Source organism: Macaca nemestrina, chromosome 14 (assembly GCF_043159975.1).
Source record: "Macaca nemestrina isolate mMacNem1 chromosome 14, mMacNem.hap1, whole genome shotgun sequence".
Classification (NCBI taxonomy): domain Eukaryota; kingdom Metazoa; phylum Chordata; class Mammalia; order Primates; family Cercopithecidae; genus Macaca; species Macaca nemestrina.
In genome coordinates this window covers 23,153,857-23,171,019 of record NC_092138.1, presented here as the reverse complement: position 1 = coordinate 23,171,019, position 17,163 = coordinate 23,153,857, and the positions used below count along the sequence as shown (strand labels likewise).

The window sequence follows — 17,163 nt, the reverse complement described above, 5'->3', positions numbered from 1 at the left end:
TCAAACTATCATGGAAAATAAAATATGTATCACTTGTGTTTTTAAGGACAGTCTACACACACCTGTCAATATAATCACTACATGCTTATACCAAGTTTGTTATCTCCAGACTATGGACTGTGATGAGTTTACATATCTAATCTGATTAAGCTTTTGATATCAGTATTTTCAGAAGAAAAAGAAAGAAAAGGAAAAAAAAAAGAACTGGTCATCTCTCCCTCTAACCTGCCTCATCACATCACTTCTAAGTCACTCTAGCATGTATTATATACTGTTTTATATTATGGCTAGTTATTCATAAATCAGTTGAAGAGTTTCCAAACTTCTGATCCTTATGCATCCCAGGCCAACACTGCAACACTTAGTACAGTATACTTCACATACAGCAGATAACAAATGTCCATAAATAAAATGACCATTTTAGGAGCTATTTTTGTCTGAACTTCCCAGGCCATTTTTCTAAAACAATTCCTAATCATTCTCAATTTTACTTAGGCACTTTTCAATTACTCTACCTTCTGATTTCTGTAGAGGTTGTTGTAGAGGGCTCTGAAATGTTTTCTAGTGTAGCTGCTGCGATATGCTCTACCAATGAGGTATTCTACCACCAATCCAATGTCAATCAAGGTTATTCGGTAGCCTGAGAGAAGAGTATGCTGCAACAAAAACACGCGACGACTTTTAACTTTTAGTTATCTTCTTCCATTTCTCTTGCCATGCCATTAGAACATAATCAAATTCATTGCAAAGAGGTAGACATACCTTTTAAATATCTTTACAAACTGATTAATTTAAGTGACCAGCTATTGATGCAATCTGCCAGTTCAGAAGGAAAAATATCTTAGCCTTATGCTTTCTCATTTCATAGACATTAAATGTGTGCTTCCATCTATGCATGCTCTCTCTCTCTAACTCTTGCTCTCACTCTCCTTATCATGCACACAAACATATATACACACACATTTGAGTAAAATACATTTAATTTTTTTTTATTCCATATGGAGTTCCTAACTGGAAGTAAGAGAAAAACATTAAACAAGTAGAAAAAAAAAACAAACAAATATGTATATAGAGAGTTTTTTTAACTAGAAATAATATAGCTACTCCAACAGAAGTAAGGACAAAGTAGAACAAATGAAAACAAGGAATATAGAATGACAGAGTCAAATTCGATATTAAAACATAAGGCTTAGGCAGCCAGGTTCTTCCTTGAATTGAACTTAATTCAGTATAGACAGTATAGTGCTTTCTATATTTCAGGACATATTTGGGGGTCTTTGTGTCTACAATCCACTTTCCCTATGGTCCAAAATCCCACAAGATATATTACAAGGGTATTGAAGTTGTCAGCGTGCATGTCTGTCTTCCTTTACAGACTGTGTGGAAGGTTCTGTCTTTGTCTACCCAGAGTTTAGCATATGCACTTGGCCGAGCTGAGTAACTATCTGAAACTCTATACAGGCATACCTTAGAGACATTGTGGGTGCAGTTTGAGACCACCACAATAAAGAGAATATTGCAATAAAGCAAAACAAACAAACAAACAAAACCATGAGGCTGTGCCAAGACAAGTGTTATGGTCGGTTGGCAGGAGGGCTGAGTGGTAGATTTCCAAGTATGCGGGTCTAAATGAAAATTATTTTGACTCCTTAAATCGCACTTTACTACCTCTTCATAACTCTTCACTTTTGAACTGCCCATTTACAGTAAATTTTTAAAGGCACACAGAGTGTTGAACAAGGTCTCTGAAATGAAGATTGTGACTAATGTTCACAAAGCTTGGATCAAGAAATAAGGTTATATATGTACGAATTTAAATAATTTAATTTTTCTTTTTTACATTCATAATTTACTTTTTTCAAAGAATGCCAAAAGTAATGCTCTTATTGCTGCTAGTTAGAACATATTTAACCTAGTTCATCACTTTTTTACAGTTTACTGTGGCAGAGTTTAAGAAAAAAATTAAAGAAAATCATTTTCATATTGCACAAATCAATACAAACTAAATTTACATGAGTATGGACACTTTTGCTTACTGCTAATTTGCCAAGGAATAGGCGGGACACGGTGGCTCACGCCTGTAATCCCAGCACTTTGGGAGGCCAAGGCAGGTGAATCACCTGAGGTCAGGAGTTTCAGACCAGCCTGGCCAACATGGTGAAACTCCATCTCTACTAAAAATACAAAAAAGTAGCCGGGCATGGTGGCAGGCGCCTATAATCCCAGCTACTCGGGAGGCTGAGGCAGGAGAATAGCTTGAACCTGAGAGGTGGAGGTTGCAGTGAGCTGAGATTGCACCATTGCACTGCAGCCTGGGCAACAAGAGCAAAACTCCATCTCAAAAAAAAAAAAAAAAAAAAAAGAAAAAATTACCAAGGAAATGTCTTCCTTTCACTCTGACTCTCCCACCACATGAACATAACCTGAAAGCTCACATTCCTTCTAACAAAATATCAGACTTTGGAAAAATAAGAGAATTTTTAAAATGTGCCTTGGATTTTAACCATAGTGACAAATAAAAAGTACTCCCAATGTTCAGGTGATGTGGATAAAAGTCATTGGTAATGGAAAGACAAGAAACTGAGGTATAAAAGTTTGTTAAAGTTGGCAGGTTTTGGTAACTAATGGGGAATCAAATACTTTAAGTTTGACCTAAATCACAGTTCATTGAGAACACCATGAGCAAAACATGACCAAGAGTATAGAACAGGGAGGAGAGCCACCTGACTGCCTAGAGCAATGCACACTCACAGAAGCAGCTAGAGAGTGCCGGAACTATCACTGACATCAAAAACAATGGAAATCACTTATTAGTCCTCCAATAAGGATAACGCAACCACAGAGTTCTTTACTTCCAGCTGGTATCATCATCATAGGCACCACCATTGTATCGTGGTAAGCTGAAGTCTGGTGAGAAGCATTGCATGTCTCTGATTCATGGCTTTTTATTAGCAAATATCACCTAACTGGTGGATCAAGTTTTTTAAAACATAAAGTAAACTAAGGAAAAAAGTCTAAGAGTGTGGTTTGTTGATGAAATTGTTCAAATCAAGGTAAAGAAGATAGGTAATTAACAAAACAATCCAAATCTGCATTGTACAAAGCAAAATTCAGTGACTCCTCCAACACAAAGCTAAGGCGATATATAAAGACATGTTCACGCCTTCTTAATTAGGTTACCTGTTTCACATCTTGGACGAGATGGTGCAAGAGTGTGTTAGTAGGTCCTTGTTTCTGAAATAAAGAACAAAAGGAGGAATTATTCTCTTTAATTACCATGTGCTGGGAGGTAAAACCTTTATTTCAGAATGCATAAGTAACTCAGAATACTGAAAGTTTTGTTCAACATTTTTGGTAACGAAGCTTAAGCCAATTAATTCTAAAGGTGTTTTCCAAGAGAAGATGTAATTATATGAAATATTTTTCAAAGCAAGATGCAAATATGTAGATAGTAAAGACTTCATGTGATAAGAGACAGAAATGAATCTTAGGTAATTGATTACCATCCTTTAACATACAATTACAAATCCTATCATACAAGCACATTCTATCAACAAATATTTATTGAAAACTTACTACGTTCAATCAGGGATTCAGACAAATATAAGCACTATTTTCCTGGAGTGTTTATAATAGAAAAGAGTGGCTACTTACACTAAAAAATAACCAACAATATATGTGTGGGTTCAAAAAGAGTTACAAATAATTGGTACTCTATGAACAAATCATTGTGAACTAACTGTAGTAATCAAGAAGACAAGACTTGAATAAATCATTGAAGAAAGAATAAGATTTAAAGGACAACGAAGGCTATTTCGAGAAGTGTGCATGGCTTGAGCAATTGGTGTTTTCACAGTGTGTGAGCCAGGCTAGTTTCAACAAAGGGTTTACATGGGAAAGGTACAGGAACAGTATTTTAATAGTGGCCTTAGGTTGAGATACTTGCAATAACTCAATAAAAGGCAATTTGTTCTTATTCACATTTTAGTCTTTATGTTTTTACTAGGATAAAACAGAATTGGTAAGAATGTTTCTCATTTGGTTGAAGAGTCTATCTATAAACTATCTTTGTACAAGAACATTCAAAAAGGTAAACAAGTCTTAAGCTGATCAATAAATAATCACCGGGCAAGGTGTCAGACCCCTGGCAACAGAAAGTCACTGGTTCACAGGTAGTAGGAAGAATTTACTGACAACAGTATAGGTTTTGAATAAGGAAAGTTTTATTAGAAAGAAAGAATGCTAGAGAAGAGTGCAGAAGGGAGCTTCAGCAAGAGAGAACTGAGCTCATAGCAGTGAATTTTCCTCAGGAGTATTTATGGACCTTAAAGTGGGAGCTTAAGGGTAATTTGAACCATGTTAGCCATGTAGGTAATGATAAATGATTGCATTTGTAGACATTTTGGTGCCTTCATGTCAGGAAGGGTTGCACGACGAGTTTTAACATGCACACAATTTGAAGATGTTTAGAAATTCTAGTTACTTATAAATGTTGGGGAAAGAAGCCTGGAACTAGATCCAGCTTCAGATGGGAAGTCCAATTACTTCTCGCTTCCTCGGATAAGGAGTTTTGCCTTAATGGTTTGCTTGATGATCATTGCTCTTCTCGAATCTGGAGGGAAATGATTGATGAAATGTTCCATACTCACTGTATTATAGAGCTCTTCCAGTCGAGGGATGGTAAGAAAGCAATGGAGGTTCACTCCATATTCTATTAAGAGTTTCACAAAATCCACTCGATCCATCACTAAAGCATCTAACATTGCTTGTTCCAGGGCATCAGGCTTCAGAAAGTACAAATAAGAAATGTAAAGACAATTAAGAAAGTAGAAATAACTAAAGAATTACATGTTTTTGAACTCAAAATTTGAACACAAACACAACAATTTTAAAATAAAGTCCTGCCATCAGTGGGTACAGAAAAAAAAAAAGGAAAAAAAATTTAATTACAGTATTACTAGGTCAGGCTCAGGGGCGCACACCTGTAATCCTAGCACTCTTGGAGGCTGAGGCAGGTGGATTGCTTGAGTTTAGGTGTTCCAAACCAGCCTCGGCAACACAGCAAAACCATGTCTCTACCAAAAATACAAAAATTATCCAGGCATAGTGGCATGCACCTGTGGTCCCAACTAATTGGGAGGCTGATGTGGGAGAAACAATTGAGCCCAAGGGGTCAAGGCTGCAGTGAGCCACGAATGCACCACTACACTTCAACCTGGGCAACAGGGCGAGACCCTGTCTTGAATGGATGAATGAATGAATGAATGAATGAATGAATGAATGGTCTTAGTAAGAAATGTGCAGGACTTCAGTGAAGACAACTTGAATAAATCAAAAAACGTCCCATGTACTTGGATGGGAAAACTGATTATTGTAAAGATTTCAAAGGTTCCCAAATGAACGTATGGGCTTAATGCAATTCTGATAGACATTCAAGGCTTCTTCTTCTTCTTTTGTTTTTGCTACTTGTCATGTGTTCATTTAAACTCTACCTGGCTTCTGGGTACAAATGGCAAGTTGAACACGCTCATCTAGTTTTTCTCCCACTCAAAACTTCATTAAAACTACAGTAAAGGGATTTTTGTTATGAAATAAATCTACAAGCACAAGGAGGACAAGAGTGGAGACAAGAATGCAACATTTTGGAAGCTGGAAAGCAATGGTCAAGTCGTAATTGACTGAGCAGTCACCAGAAAGCCAAATAGTAGAAGTGGAAAATGTCAAGAGACAAACAGATACTTACTACAGAATTCCAACAGCAACAAAATACATGCATACATGCTGAATCCCTAATGTTGGGGTCTCTCCAGTCATCTTTCCCCTTTGATTCCCATAACACTAGCAACAAGGCTTACACCTTCCAGTCAGGGAATTAGAGGATTCTTTTCTGGTAATGTCACCAATACAAGAGAAAAGACATGAATATGTTGGTATCTGGGCGCCCCTGAACTAAGGGCAGTCAGAACACCCTACTGTGAAACTCAAACCTATAAGCAAGCTCCAACTGCAGGCTCGGAATTTCCAAAGAGCCTTTTATCCACTACACTTTAACAAAAAGACCAAAACCAACCGAATCAAAAAACATCAACTAGCAGGAAGCAGACAATGTAAGAAGAAGAAAACTTCAAAAGAGCTCTCATTAATATCCTCAAAAAGGTAAAAGAAGATATTGTATTCTGGGCTGGGCACAGGGGCTCATGCCTGTAATTCCAGCACTTTGGGAGGCTGAGGAGGGCAGATCACCTGAGGTCAGGAGTTTGAAACCAGCCTGGCCAACATGGTGAAACCCCATCTGTACTAAAAATACAAAAATTAGCCGGGTGTGGTGGCAGGAACCTGTAATCCCAGCTACTTGGGAAGCTGAGGCAGGAGAATTGCTTGAATCTGGGAGGTGGACGTTGCAATAAGCCAAGATTGCACCACTGCACTCCAGCCTGGGCCACAGAACAAGACTCCATCTGGAAAAGAAAATATTGGATTCTGGATGCTAATGAAAAACACTGGGGAGGGTGCAAACAGGAAGCAAATTTGCTCTCACAAATTAATAGACTGCCAGGCACAGAAAGACAAATTTACATGTGCTCACTCATTTGTGGGAGCTGAAAATTAAAACAATTGAATCCATGGAGATGGAGAGCAGAAGGATGGTTATCAGAAGCTAGGAAGAATACTGAGGGGGATAAGGGGGATAATTAATGGGTACCAAAAAATAGTTAGAAAGAATGAATACGATCTAGTATTTGATAGCACAACAGAATGAATATAGTCAATAATAATTTAATTGTACATTTTAAAATAATTAAGGATTATAATTGGATTGTTTGTAACACAAAGGATAAATGCTCGAGGGGATGGATACCTCATTTATCTTGATGTGATTATTATACATTGTATGCCTGTATCAAAATAACCCAGATACCCCATAAATATATACACCCACTATGAACCCACAACAACTAAAAACTAAAAAAAGAAGAAATTAATAGATTCACAGTTTGCTACCAGAAAAAGAGAAGCTTCATAGAAGGCTTAAAAATTAAAGTTGAGGCTCAGACCTGTAATCCCAGAACTTTGAGAAGCTGAGGCAGGTGGACTGCTTGAGCCCAGGAGTTCAAGACCAGCCTAGCCAACATGGTAAACCCCCATCTCTACTAAAAATACACAAATTAGCCTGGCGTAGTGGCACACACCTGTGGTCCCAGCTACTCAGGAGGCTGAGGTGGGAGGATTGCTTGTGTGTGGAAGGTGGAGGTTGCAGTGAACTGAGATCATGCCACTGCACTCCAGTCTAGGTAACAGAGTGAGACCCTATCTCAAAAATAAATAAATAAATAAAATTAAAATAAAAAAATAAAGTCGAGCAAAGTTACCAAAGGAAAGATAGGAAACATGGGAGGAAAAAGATAAGACTATTAGAGAAGCAGTCCATAAGGTCCAATATTCAAATAATAGGAATTACAAAAGAGAACAACGGGGGGGGGGGGGTGTTACGGGACAGAATAGAATGGAATGCAATGAAAACATATGATTGGCAGGTGGAAATCATGGGCCCAACAAAATGGATACACAGACTCACAACAACACACATCATAACACTGGAAAAGAAAGACTTTTTGTTTTTTTAACTTTCAGAGAGGAAAAAAAAATGGTGACAGAGAATCTGGGGGAAAAAAAACCAGTGTTTACTTCTCCATAGAAATTCTGGGTGCTGCAAGCTAGGCATTCAAATTTCTGTAGTAAAAAATAGTTTAAATCATGAATTAAAATACAGCCAAACATGTAAGTCCTCAAAATATGTATCTCTCATACTCCGTTTCTCAGGAACTTACTGAAACATGTATACCATCAAAATAAATGAGTAAACAAAGAGGAAGGGACATAGAAGACATGCCGTCTAACATAGGAAAGAGGCAAGGGAATCCTCAAGATGATGAGGGTGCATCCCGGCATGACAGCTGTGCACCGGGAGGAGAGGCAACAGGTTCACATTGCAGCTGTGAGACCCATAAGACAGAAGTGTTGAAAAATTTCTAAAACTGATGAACCAAAATACAGCAATATGACGTTATTTAGAAATATGGAGATTTATAAGCATTAGAAAAATCAAAAACGTCCTAAGTACTAGCTCTTGTGATTAGCAGGGCAGAGAACGACCATCTTTTAAAATTGCCTTTTAATATCATTTGATATTTTAAACAATGTGCATGTATTAATTAGCTTGGCCCAGAAATAATATACCTGTCTTATAGCCACAACTATCATTTTTTAAAATGAAATATTAATAGTGATTATCATTAGCATTATGGGCAGTCTTTCTTTTTTTTTATGTTTTCACTAATTTCTAATGTGAGCACTTACTACATTTTAAAGCAGGAAATAAACTTTGAGTTTTAAATAACAAGATAGAAATCTACCCAAAAATCAATTAAAAATCATACGCCAGGCACAGTGGCTCATGCCTGTAATCCTGGCACTTTGGGAGACCAAGGTAGCAAGATCATTTGAGGCCAGGAGCTCAAGACCAGCCTGGGCAATATAGCAAATCATTGTCTCAATAAAATAAAATATATTTTACAAAGAAATTAATTGGGCATGGTGGCATGCGCCTGTGGTCCCGGTTACAGTGAGCTATGATCATACCATTGCATGACATTCTGGGCAACAGAGTGAACCCTTGTGTCTAAAAGTAAAATAACATAAATAAAATAAAATTAAAACCTTCCATTCTGTCTTTCCCTCAACTTCCCTTTTCAGCTTCAGTTAGATTGCAGAGCCAGGGGAAAAAAAAGAGAAGAAAGTTTTCAGGAAGGCAAAGTCGATGGGAGAAGTGTCTTAGCTATCCCAGCTACAGAGATGCTACCCCACACTTCTACCAAACCAATCAATATCTCCTCTCATTTTCTCTTTTGCCTCTTCCTAACAGACCATCACACAAAATATTTTTTCCAAATAACTTCATTTTCACTATACCTTCCAGTGTTGTTCATAAATCAGGATATGTTTCTTGGCAATGTCCACCCTGTCCCAAGCCATTGCCAGATTTAATTGCTCTGACGCTGATAAATTTGTGCCTAGGGTAAAAGAAAGGAACAATCATATATTCTTTTGAAGATATCTACGCAAGTAGCACAGAGTACTGTGGAACATGAGAAGCGTAAGTGAGGAACAATTGCAACCCCATCCAGATACTCACCCTTCAGCAAAGCTGTTAGGATTGCTAAGTCAAGGTCTTGCTGCTCTTCAGAGTCAGCGTCAAATATGGTAATCTACAACAGTGAAAGACAGAGAGCTATACATTTGGGGAACTACCAAATAAATGCTTTCAAAGAGTACCCGCAGAATTCAGACTGGAGCTAGTGAATTGAGGATAACATTCTTCTTTAAAACCTTTTTTTACTTATAGGATAGAAAACTTTTAAACAGAGTAACAAAGAATTATGGGCACTTGGGGGAAAAATATTAAAAATTCCACATGTACAGAGGAAACATTTATGAAGGAATGTTATTACACTATGTACATGCTACAACAAAAAGAACCTCAATGTTAATTTCCAATGTAAATAAAATCATATCTCCTTTCAAAGAGATAACAGATGAAATCCTCCATTCACCTAGCCTTGGAAACTAAGACTTTTGCTTTTTTCTTCTCTTTTCTTAATTTTTTGTAGAGACAAGTTCTCACTATATTGCCCAGGCTGGTCTTGAATTCCTGGGCTCAGGCGATCCTCTGGTCTCAGCCTCCCAAAGTGCTGGAATTACAGGTGAGTCACCACGCCCAGCCAGACTTGTTTTTTTATGAGAAATGAATCCTCAAGGGTCTCTCATAAAATAATTAAGGTAATTACAGTGGACCCAATGAGCAAGTACCCTGGGCAACACAGACAGTCTTTGACTCCTTTAAAAACAAGTAAGTTCTTTACTTAGGTTCCAAAGGGTCACCTGCGGGCGCTTAAGGCGCCTGCTCACCCATTCCCACCCTGTGGAGCCTGCTTTCACTTTCAATAAATCTCTGCTTTTGTTGCTTCAAAAAAAAGTGGGGAGGAGTCACCTGATATTAATGACTATATCTCAGTCTTTTTAAATTAAAATACATTTCATACAGTAGAAGTAGCTGTTTTAATGAAAAAGCCAAGACTGGCAAGACCTGGTTCCAAGTATGCCACTAACAAGCTAGTCCTAGGTAAATATCGTGAGGCGACTGAATCTCAGGCTCCTTATCCATAAAATGAGAGGAACCTGCTGAATAATCTCTAAGGTATCATAAAGATAAAAAACTATGCATCTATAACTTCACACATTGTTTCCTTTCACCTGACACGCCCTCTATGTGCATGAGTAAAATCAACCCTCAATTGTACAACCCAATTCCTATCATCTGCAAGCCCTTTGCTGCCTTCTCTTGCCCTCATTGGTCATTACATTGCTTATTAATTATTCTGCTTGATGGCAGGAAGAGGCAAACACAAGGGCAATCTCTTTAACATGTCCTTTTCTTAACTTACTGATTATTGTGGCAAATAGAAAGTATAGTAGATTAAGAAGATTTCAACTCTTCTGAAACTCAAGTTTCAGATATATATATATATATTTTTTCTTTCACTGTTGTTGCCCAGGCTGGAGTGCAATGGTGCGATCTGGGCTCACTGCAACCTCCGCCTCCTGGGTTCAAGCGATTCTCCTGCCTAAGCCTCCCAAGTAGCTGGGATTATAGGCACCCGCCACCATGCCCAGTTAATTTTTGCATTTTTGGTAGAGACAGGGTTTCACCATGTTGGCCAGGCTGGTCTCGAACTTCTGATCTCAGGTGATCCACCTGCCTCGGCCTCCCAAAGTGCTGGGATTACAGGCATGAGCCACCACACCCAGGCAGATCTGTCATTTCTTAGCTGCATGACTGCAAATCCCTTAAATTCTCTAGTCTTCTGCTTCATCATTTCCAAAATGGAAATAAACAACCACTGCCATATTGAAGTTGCTCACAGGGCTATTTCAAATGAAAAGAATATATTTAGAGGCACGCTGCTAATTATAAACATGGTTGCTATTAATGTTGTTATCGAGCCAACTAAAACCCCAAACAGTTTTCCACATAGATTTTGTCATGCTTCCTCTAGCCACAACATTTCAGTTGGTTTTCTTGAGGCCAGGTACTTAAATATTACCAAAATTCTTATACAATTTGGTCCAGCCTTCAGATTCTAGAAAGATCACCTTGAATCATGACATATCTGCATATTTACTGTAATTGTCAGCTTCATTTCATCTGAGTCATTGATATGAATTGATAATCCAGGCTGTGCACAGTGGCTTAAGCCTGTAATCCCAGCACTTTGGGAGGCTGAGACAGGCGGATCGCTTGAGGCCAGGAATTCAAGACCAGCTTGGCCAACACAGTGAAACCCCATCTCTACCAAAACATACAAAAATTAGCCAGGCATGGTGGCGTGCCCCTGTAGACCCAGCTACTTAGGAGGCTGAGGCATGAGAATCACTTGAGCCTGGGAGGTGGAGGTTGCAGCAAGCCAAAATCTCGCCACTGCACTGTAGCCTGGGTGACGGAGTGAGGCCCTGTCTCAAAAATAAAAAAATAAAATAAAATAAAAAGAATTGATAATTCATATCATCCAAGTCATTTTGTTCATAGGCTGGGCGTGGTGGCTTATCCCTATAATCCCAGCATTTTGGGAGGCCAAGGCAAGAGGATCACTTGAGTCCAGGAATTCAAGGCTGCAGTAAGCTATGACTGCACCACTGCACTCCAGCCTGGGCAAAAGAGCAAGACCCTGTCTTTATCAAATAAATTAATCTTTTTATCACAGTACCCTAAAACACTAAAACACTAAAAACTTTTCCTGAGTCTACATTATGGCAATAGCCCATAGTTTGTGGGCTCCATTTTTTAGCCCAGAGTTTATTCTCACTATTCCCATTGTCCTATACATTCCCAATGATTTCCTGCAGGATTTGCTCAGGATGCTGTGAGGCAGTCGTGTAACTCAGCACCATGAAGCTGTGTTCATTGAAGACACAGAGCTGTTCCTTTACCCTCTGAAAATACATCTGTGTAATTTTCACTAAATCTGATAACTTTTCTGGAACACTGTTATACTTAGCGCTTTTTCTGTAGTAGAGTCTAGAATTTGAAGCATGGGGAGTACACACAGCAATGACAGTAAGAAGCCAAGTTTACTCAACTAAGAATCAAATTCTGTAGAGTTAGATATACCCAAAATCAAAATGAAAAAAAATCTATATTTTTTATTTTTAATTATTTTAATTTTTAAAATTTTTACTTTAAGTTCTGGGATACATGTGCAGGATGTGCAGGTTTGTTACACAGGTAAATGTGTGCCATGGTGGTTTGCTGCACAGATCAACCCATCACCTAGGTATTAAGACCTGCATACATTAGCTATTTATCCTGATTCTCTCCTTCCCTGCTCCTTCCCTGACAGGCCCCTGTGTGTTGTTCCCCTTCCTGTGTCCATCATATTTTTTCTAATTGTGAAAATAAATATTACAATATTTATAAATTAGCAGTTCTTAAGTCAGCTGAATCATCAACTCCTCATACTCACACAATCCCTGTGAACCATACACTCCATTAGAATTTGGAAAAGGTGCTTGGACTGTTTAAGACTAAAGTTGAAAGTGTTCTGAATCATGCAGATGATCTCCTCTTTCACCTGAGGTCGCAGCATCCTGGAAGAGAAATAAATGGTCTTGACACAACCCAGAAAGGGGAATAAGCCGGCAACATCAGTACAAGAAAACACCCCATCAGCTCCCCAGACTGAAAAGGTGACAGTTCTGCCAGGAGAGCAAATGAGGGGGAGCAAACGGAAGCAGGAGCTCAAGAAGAAGGCTGAATTTGAAAGTGAGAATGGAGCCGGGCATGGTGGCTCACACCTGTAATCCCAGCACTTTGGGAAGCCCAGGTGGAAGATCACCTGAGGCCAGGAGTTCGAGGCCAGCCTGGGCAACATAGCAAGACCCTGCCTCTATTTTCACATTTATAAAAGAAAGAAAGAAAGTGATAATGGGTTGATCTGCCACATCCTGAAAAGAATATACCCTGAAGTGGAGTTCTGAAGCTGGTAGATTTCCAGTGGCCTGGGAATCTCCAGAAATTATAGGTATTATATTCTCTAAAGGATCTGAAACCCTAAAAGGTTTAATAACCACACATCCAGGGTGATTTTAGAAAAGGGAGAGGAGTGAAAGCAGAGGGAGATGGTAGAGGCGGAAGTGGAGGCAGGAGGGATGAACAGGAAGAGCAATCATAAGCAAAGGCACTCCAGAGAGCTGTGACAGCATAAGCAGCAGATAACTGTTTACTAAATAAATTAGGGGAGTCAACATTTTAGTTCTTAGGCACCGTACTTATTTATACAGTATAAATATCATGCTTTTGAAATTGAAAGAATCACACTGGATAGAGGGAGGGCAAGAGAAAAAATTATCTTCTTATTTGAAAAGGTGAAAGAATTAAAGCCTGAAATAAGCACGACATATGCTATGAAAATGTAAGGATACAGACCTCCCCAATTTCTGCTATTTCCATCAAGGGTAAATGAATTTGAAGGTGCTCTGGGCCCAACACTGGCCACCTCCCTTACAGAAAGGTCCTTACGGCTGTAATGGCCAATTGCTAGAGCCACACCTCCCTCACTCCCCCTGCAAACACCTTTTCCCAAAGTTCAAGCAAGACTCAAGCTTCCCTTTAAAGGCAGGCCATTCTTCAGCTAAGAAAATAACAACTGGCATCGCTGAAGGGCATTTTGATGTTGAACAACAAACAAGTCACTGAGAAATAAAATCCAGTCTCAACTTCTATAATCCAAGAATATCTGGCCCACATAAATGCACAGCCAAAAGAACTAAAATGGAGGAATAAATAGCCCCTATAGTTTCAAAAAGGAAGAACCAACAACTCACCCTTCATCTGCCAGGTGTTTGTGTGTGAAGGCCAGGAGGTCAGCTGCCCTGCCTGTGCCCTCACACACCACCACCGGGTCCTTGTCCTTGACAGTCTCCCACACTGACAGGATGACGTTGGGACCGCCTTCCACCACCAGCCCCACCACGGGCACGCCTTGTCTTGAGCCTATTCCAGACCACAAACAATACCACACTGTTAGAGAATCCCTATCTCAGCCAGTCGACCATTTTGACTTCCAGACACAAGTCTCTCAATTACCACCTCGCACTGGCGCCTCTCTCATTTAACCCTGGTTTGCTTAGATCAAGACCAAGCCGAAAACTTGGACTTCAAATAAAATGTGGCATAAATATGGTGAAAGCATCTTCAAGATTTTACCAGGTAAAAAGGTTTTCAATAATTTTTTAAAAAATAGGTATTCCTTAAGAAATTGTAACTTTCCATTATGGGAAACTCTGAAAGTATCTAAAAGTAAACAGAACAATATAATAGATCCCAATGTGTTCATCACTCATCTCCAAAAATGAGCAACCTTAACCAGTTCAATAAACATTTTAATTATTACTTATTTATTTATTTAATATAAGACTAGGTCTCACTCTGTCACCTAGGCTGGAATGCAGTGGTGTAATCACAACTCACTGCAGCCTCGACTTTCTGGGCTCAGGCAATCCTCCTGTCTCAGCCTCCTGAGTAGATGGGACCACAGGTGTGTACCACCACACCTAGCTTTTTTTTTTTTTTTTTTTTTTTTTTTTTAGTTATTTGTAGAAATGGGGTCTCCCTATGTCGCTCAGGCGGATCTCAAGCTCCTGGTCTCAAGTGATCTTCCTGCCTCAGACTTTCAAAGTCTTGGAATTACAGGTGTGAGCCACCACACCCAGACTCTATAAACTTTTAATGGTGGTTATTTCTATGAACAAGGTAGGATGACAACCCTCAAAGACTTTTGCATTTCCATTTATTCCATTTTTTATTGTTTGAATTTTTTATCATGACTATATATTACCTTTTCTTCTTGCAGACTACGTGACCCAAGGCACTCTCTCTCTCTCTATATATATATATATACACACACATATATATTACTTTATTCAAGTGAGAGAAAGAACAAAAAGGAATAACTGCAGAGTCATTCTTTTAAAAAAGATGTAAGCAAAAAAGCTTACAGAATAATATGCACAGTATTATCCTATGTATATTTTTAAAACAATATACATAGACACGTATTTTATATGTATATGTGCACATACCTGTATGTATAGCATGTTATATAAATGACCAGAAAATTCTGGAAGGATACACATCACGCTATGAACAATGGAAAAGAGAGGGAAAGGTTTAGGAAAATGTTGAAAAGGGACCTTGACTATTTATTCTATAGATTTCTTATTTGCTTTATGTTTCCACACCACACATATATTGATATACTACATTTAAATAACTATATTTTATTTTATTTTCCAAAAGAAGAAAATTTGGCAAGCAATGCCACACTCACCCCTGAGCAAAAGAGGACTTTACTCTGGGTCCCATGTTTTCGGGGGCCCACACTGGCCTTCCTCTGGCCACACCCCTGCCCTCATGGTGAGGCATCTACAGGGTCAAGGGTCAAGAGAAACCTGTGCTCCGTCCCTAGCTTACTAGGATGCCCAAAAAACACCACGTTGCTCAGTACTTCCAAAAATCCAAGGTTTCCAAACTCAAGTCTGGCCTTCCAGATATATGTGTCAAGATAAAAGGCTAGGACATATTTTATACAGTTAGCTAGATTTAAGGCATTTAAATCTCTAGACATATAGTATGTGGCCTTCTATGTGTATCCTGTGTCAGGCTCTCAAATGTTAGGGATGGGTCGGTTAGCAACCATCCGAAAACTTCATTCCATCGATTTAGTAGCTTTGACATTCTACTCTTTTTCCGTACACCTCCACCTCATTATTTTCTCCATATCACTAAAAAGCATATCTATGATGTACCAACTAATAGACATAGGGTTTCTCTAAATAGATAGTCTTACAAAAGCCAAATGAAGTGGCAAAAATAGTATGAGGCACAAAAGTAATAGAAGAAAATTTCGATTAATATTGTATTGATTTTGGAATAAAAACACTTGTAAGGGAATTTTTTGTATCTTGTGTAATAAAATGTCATTCAGCCATTAAAATGTACTAAATTATACTCATTGACATGGAAATATGACCATGCTTAGTAGGAAAAACTACAAAAGAAGCATTATGAAATCATCCCAGTTTTTGCTTAAAAGATGTTACTTGTGTGTGTGTGTCTGCATGTGTGTGTAGAAAATTTGTGAAAATATACATATGAAAAGGTTAAGAATGGTTAGTTTTGATGGTGAGATTATGGAAAACTGTCCCTTTCTTCTGTTACATGCTTTCTTTGCGTTACCTGAATGTGGAAGTATATAATACTGTTACCGGCCGGGCGCGGTGGCTCAAGTCTGTAATCCCAGCACTTTGGGAGGCCGAGACGGGCAGATCACAAGGTCAGGAGATCGAGACCATCCTGGCTAACACGGTGAAACCCCGTCTCTACTAAAATATACAAAAAACTAGCCGGGCGAGGTGGCGGGCGACTGTAGTACCAGCTACTCGGGAGGCTGAGGTAGGAGAATGGCGTGAACCCGGGAGGCAGAGCTTGCAGTGAGCTGAGATCCAGCCACTGCACTCCAGCCTGGGCAACAGAGCGAGATTCTGTCTCAAAAAAAAAAATATAAAAGAATAATAATAATAATAATAATAAATACTTTTACTACTCGAAAAAGAAAAAGAAATCAATATGGGCATTTTTGTGGAAGAGGAAGAGAATTCAATTTCTGTTAGGTACACTTTTTTTTTAAAATTTTTTATGGAATCTCACTCTGTTGCCCAGGTTGGAGTGCAGTGGCACCATCTTAGCTCACTGCAACCTCTGCCTCCTGGGTTCTAGTGATTCTCCTGCCTCAGCCTCCTGAGTATCTGGGATTACAGGCACGTGCCACTACGCCGGCTACTTTTTTGTATTTGTAGTAGAGACAGGGTGTTACCATGTTGGCCAGGCTGGTCTTAAACTCCTGACCTCAGGTGATCCATCTGCCTCGGCCTCCCAAAGTGCTGGGATTACAGGTGTGAGCCACCATGTCTGGCTTACTTTTCTTGAAGTAATAACTTATTCCTACAAAATCAAATATATTTATGGCTTTTTCTGAAAAAAAAAATCTT

At 38.9% G+C, this 17,163-nt stretch overlaps 1 protein-coding gene across 14 annotated transcripts in view; it reads right to left on the bottom strand.

Annotated features, from left to right (window-relative positions):
* LOC105498957 (transient receptor potential cation channel subfamily M member 6) overlaps nt 1-17,163 on the bottom strand; it is a 183,204-nt gene that overhangs the window by 80,027 nt on the left and 86,014 nt on the right. For 12 of the 14 annotated variants that reach the window (XM_071077660.1, XM_071077656.1, XM_071077659.1 and 9 more), the window contains 7 exons: nt 13,939-14,107; nt 12,579-12,702; nt 9,194-9,266; nt 8,971-9,071; nt 4,650-4,784; nt 3,181-3,234; nt 516-656 (listed from right to left, as the gene is read on the bottom strand). In XM_071077660.1, coding sequence (XP_070933761.1) covers nt 516-656; nt 3,181-3,234; nt 4,650-4,784; nt 8,971-9,071; nt 9,194-9,266; nt 12,579-12,702; nt 13,939-14,107 — 797 coding nt within the window. Of the gene's footprint in view, nt 1-515; nt 657-3,180; nt 3,235-4,649; nt 4,785-8,970; nt 9,072-9,193; nt 9,267-12,578; nt 12,703-13,938; nt 14,108-15,195; nt 16,491-17,163 lie in introns of those variants that run through there. The other 2 variants (XM_071077668.1, XM_071077669.1) reach the window with 2 other exon arrangements.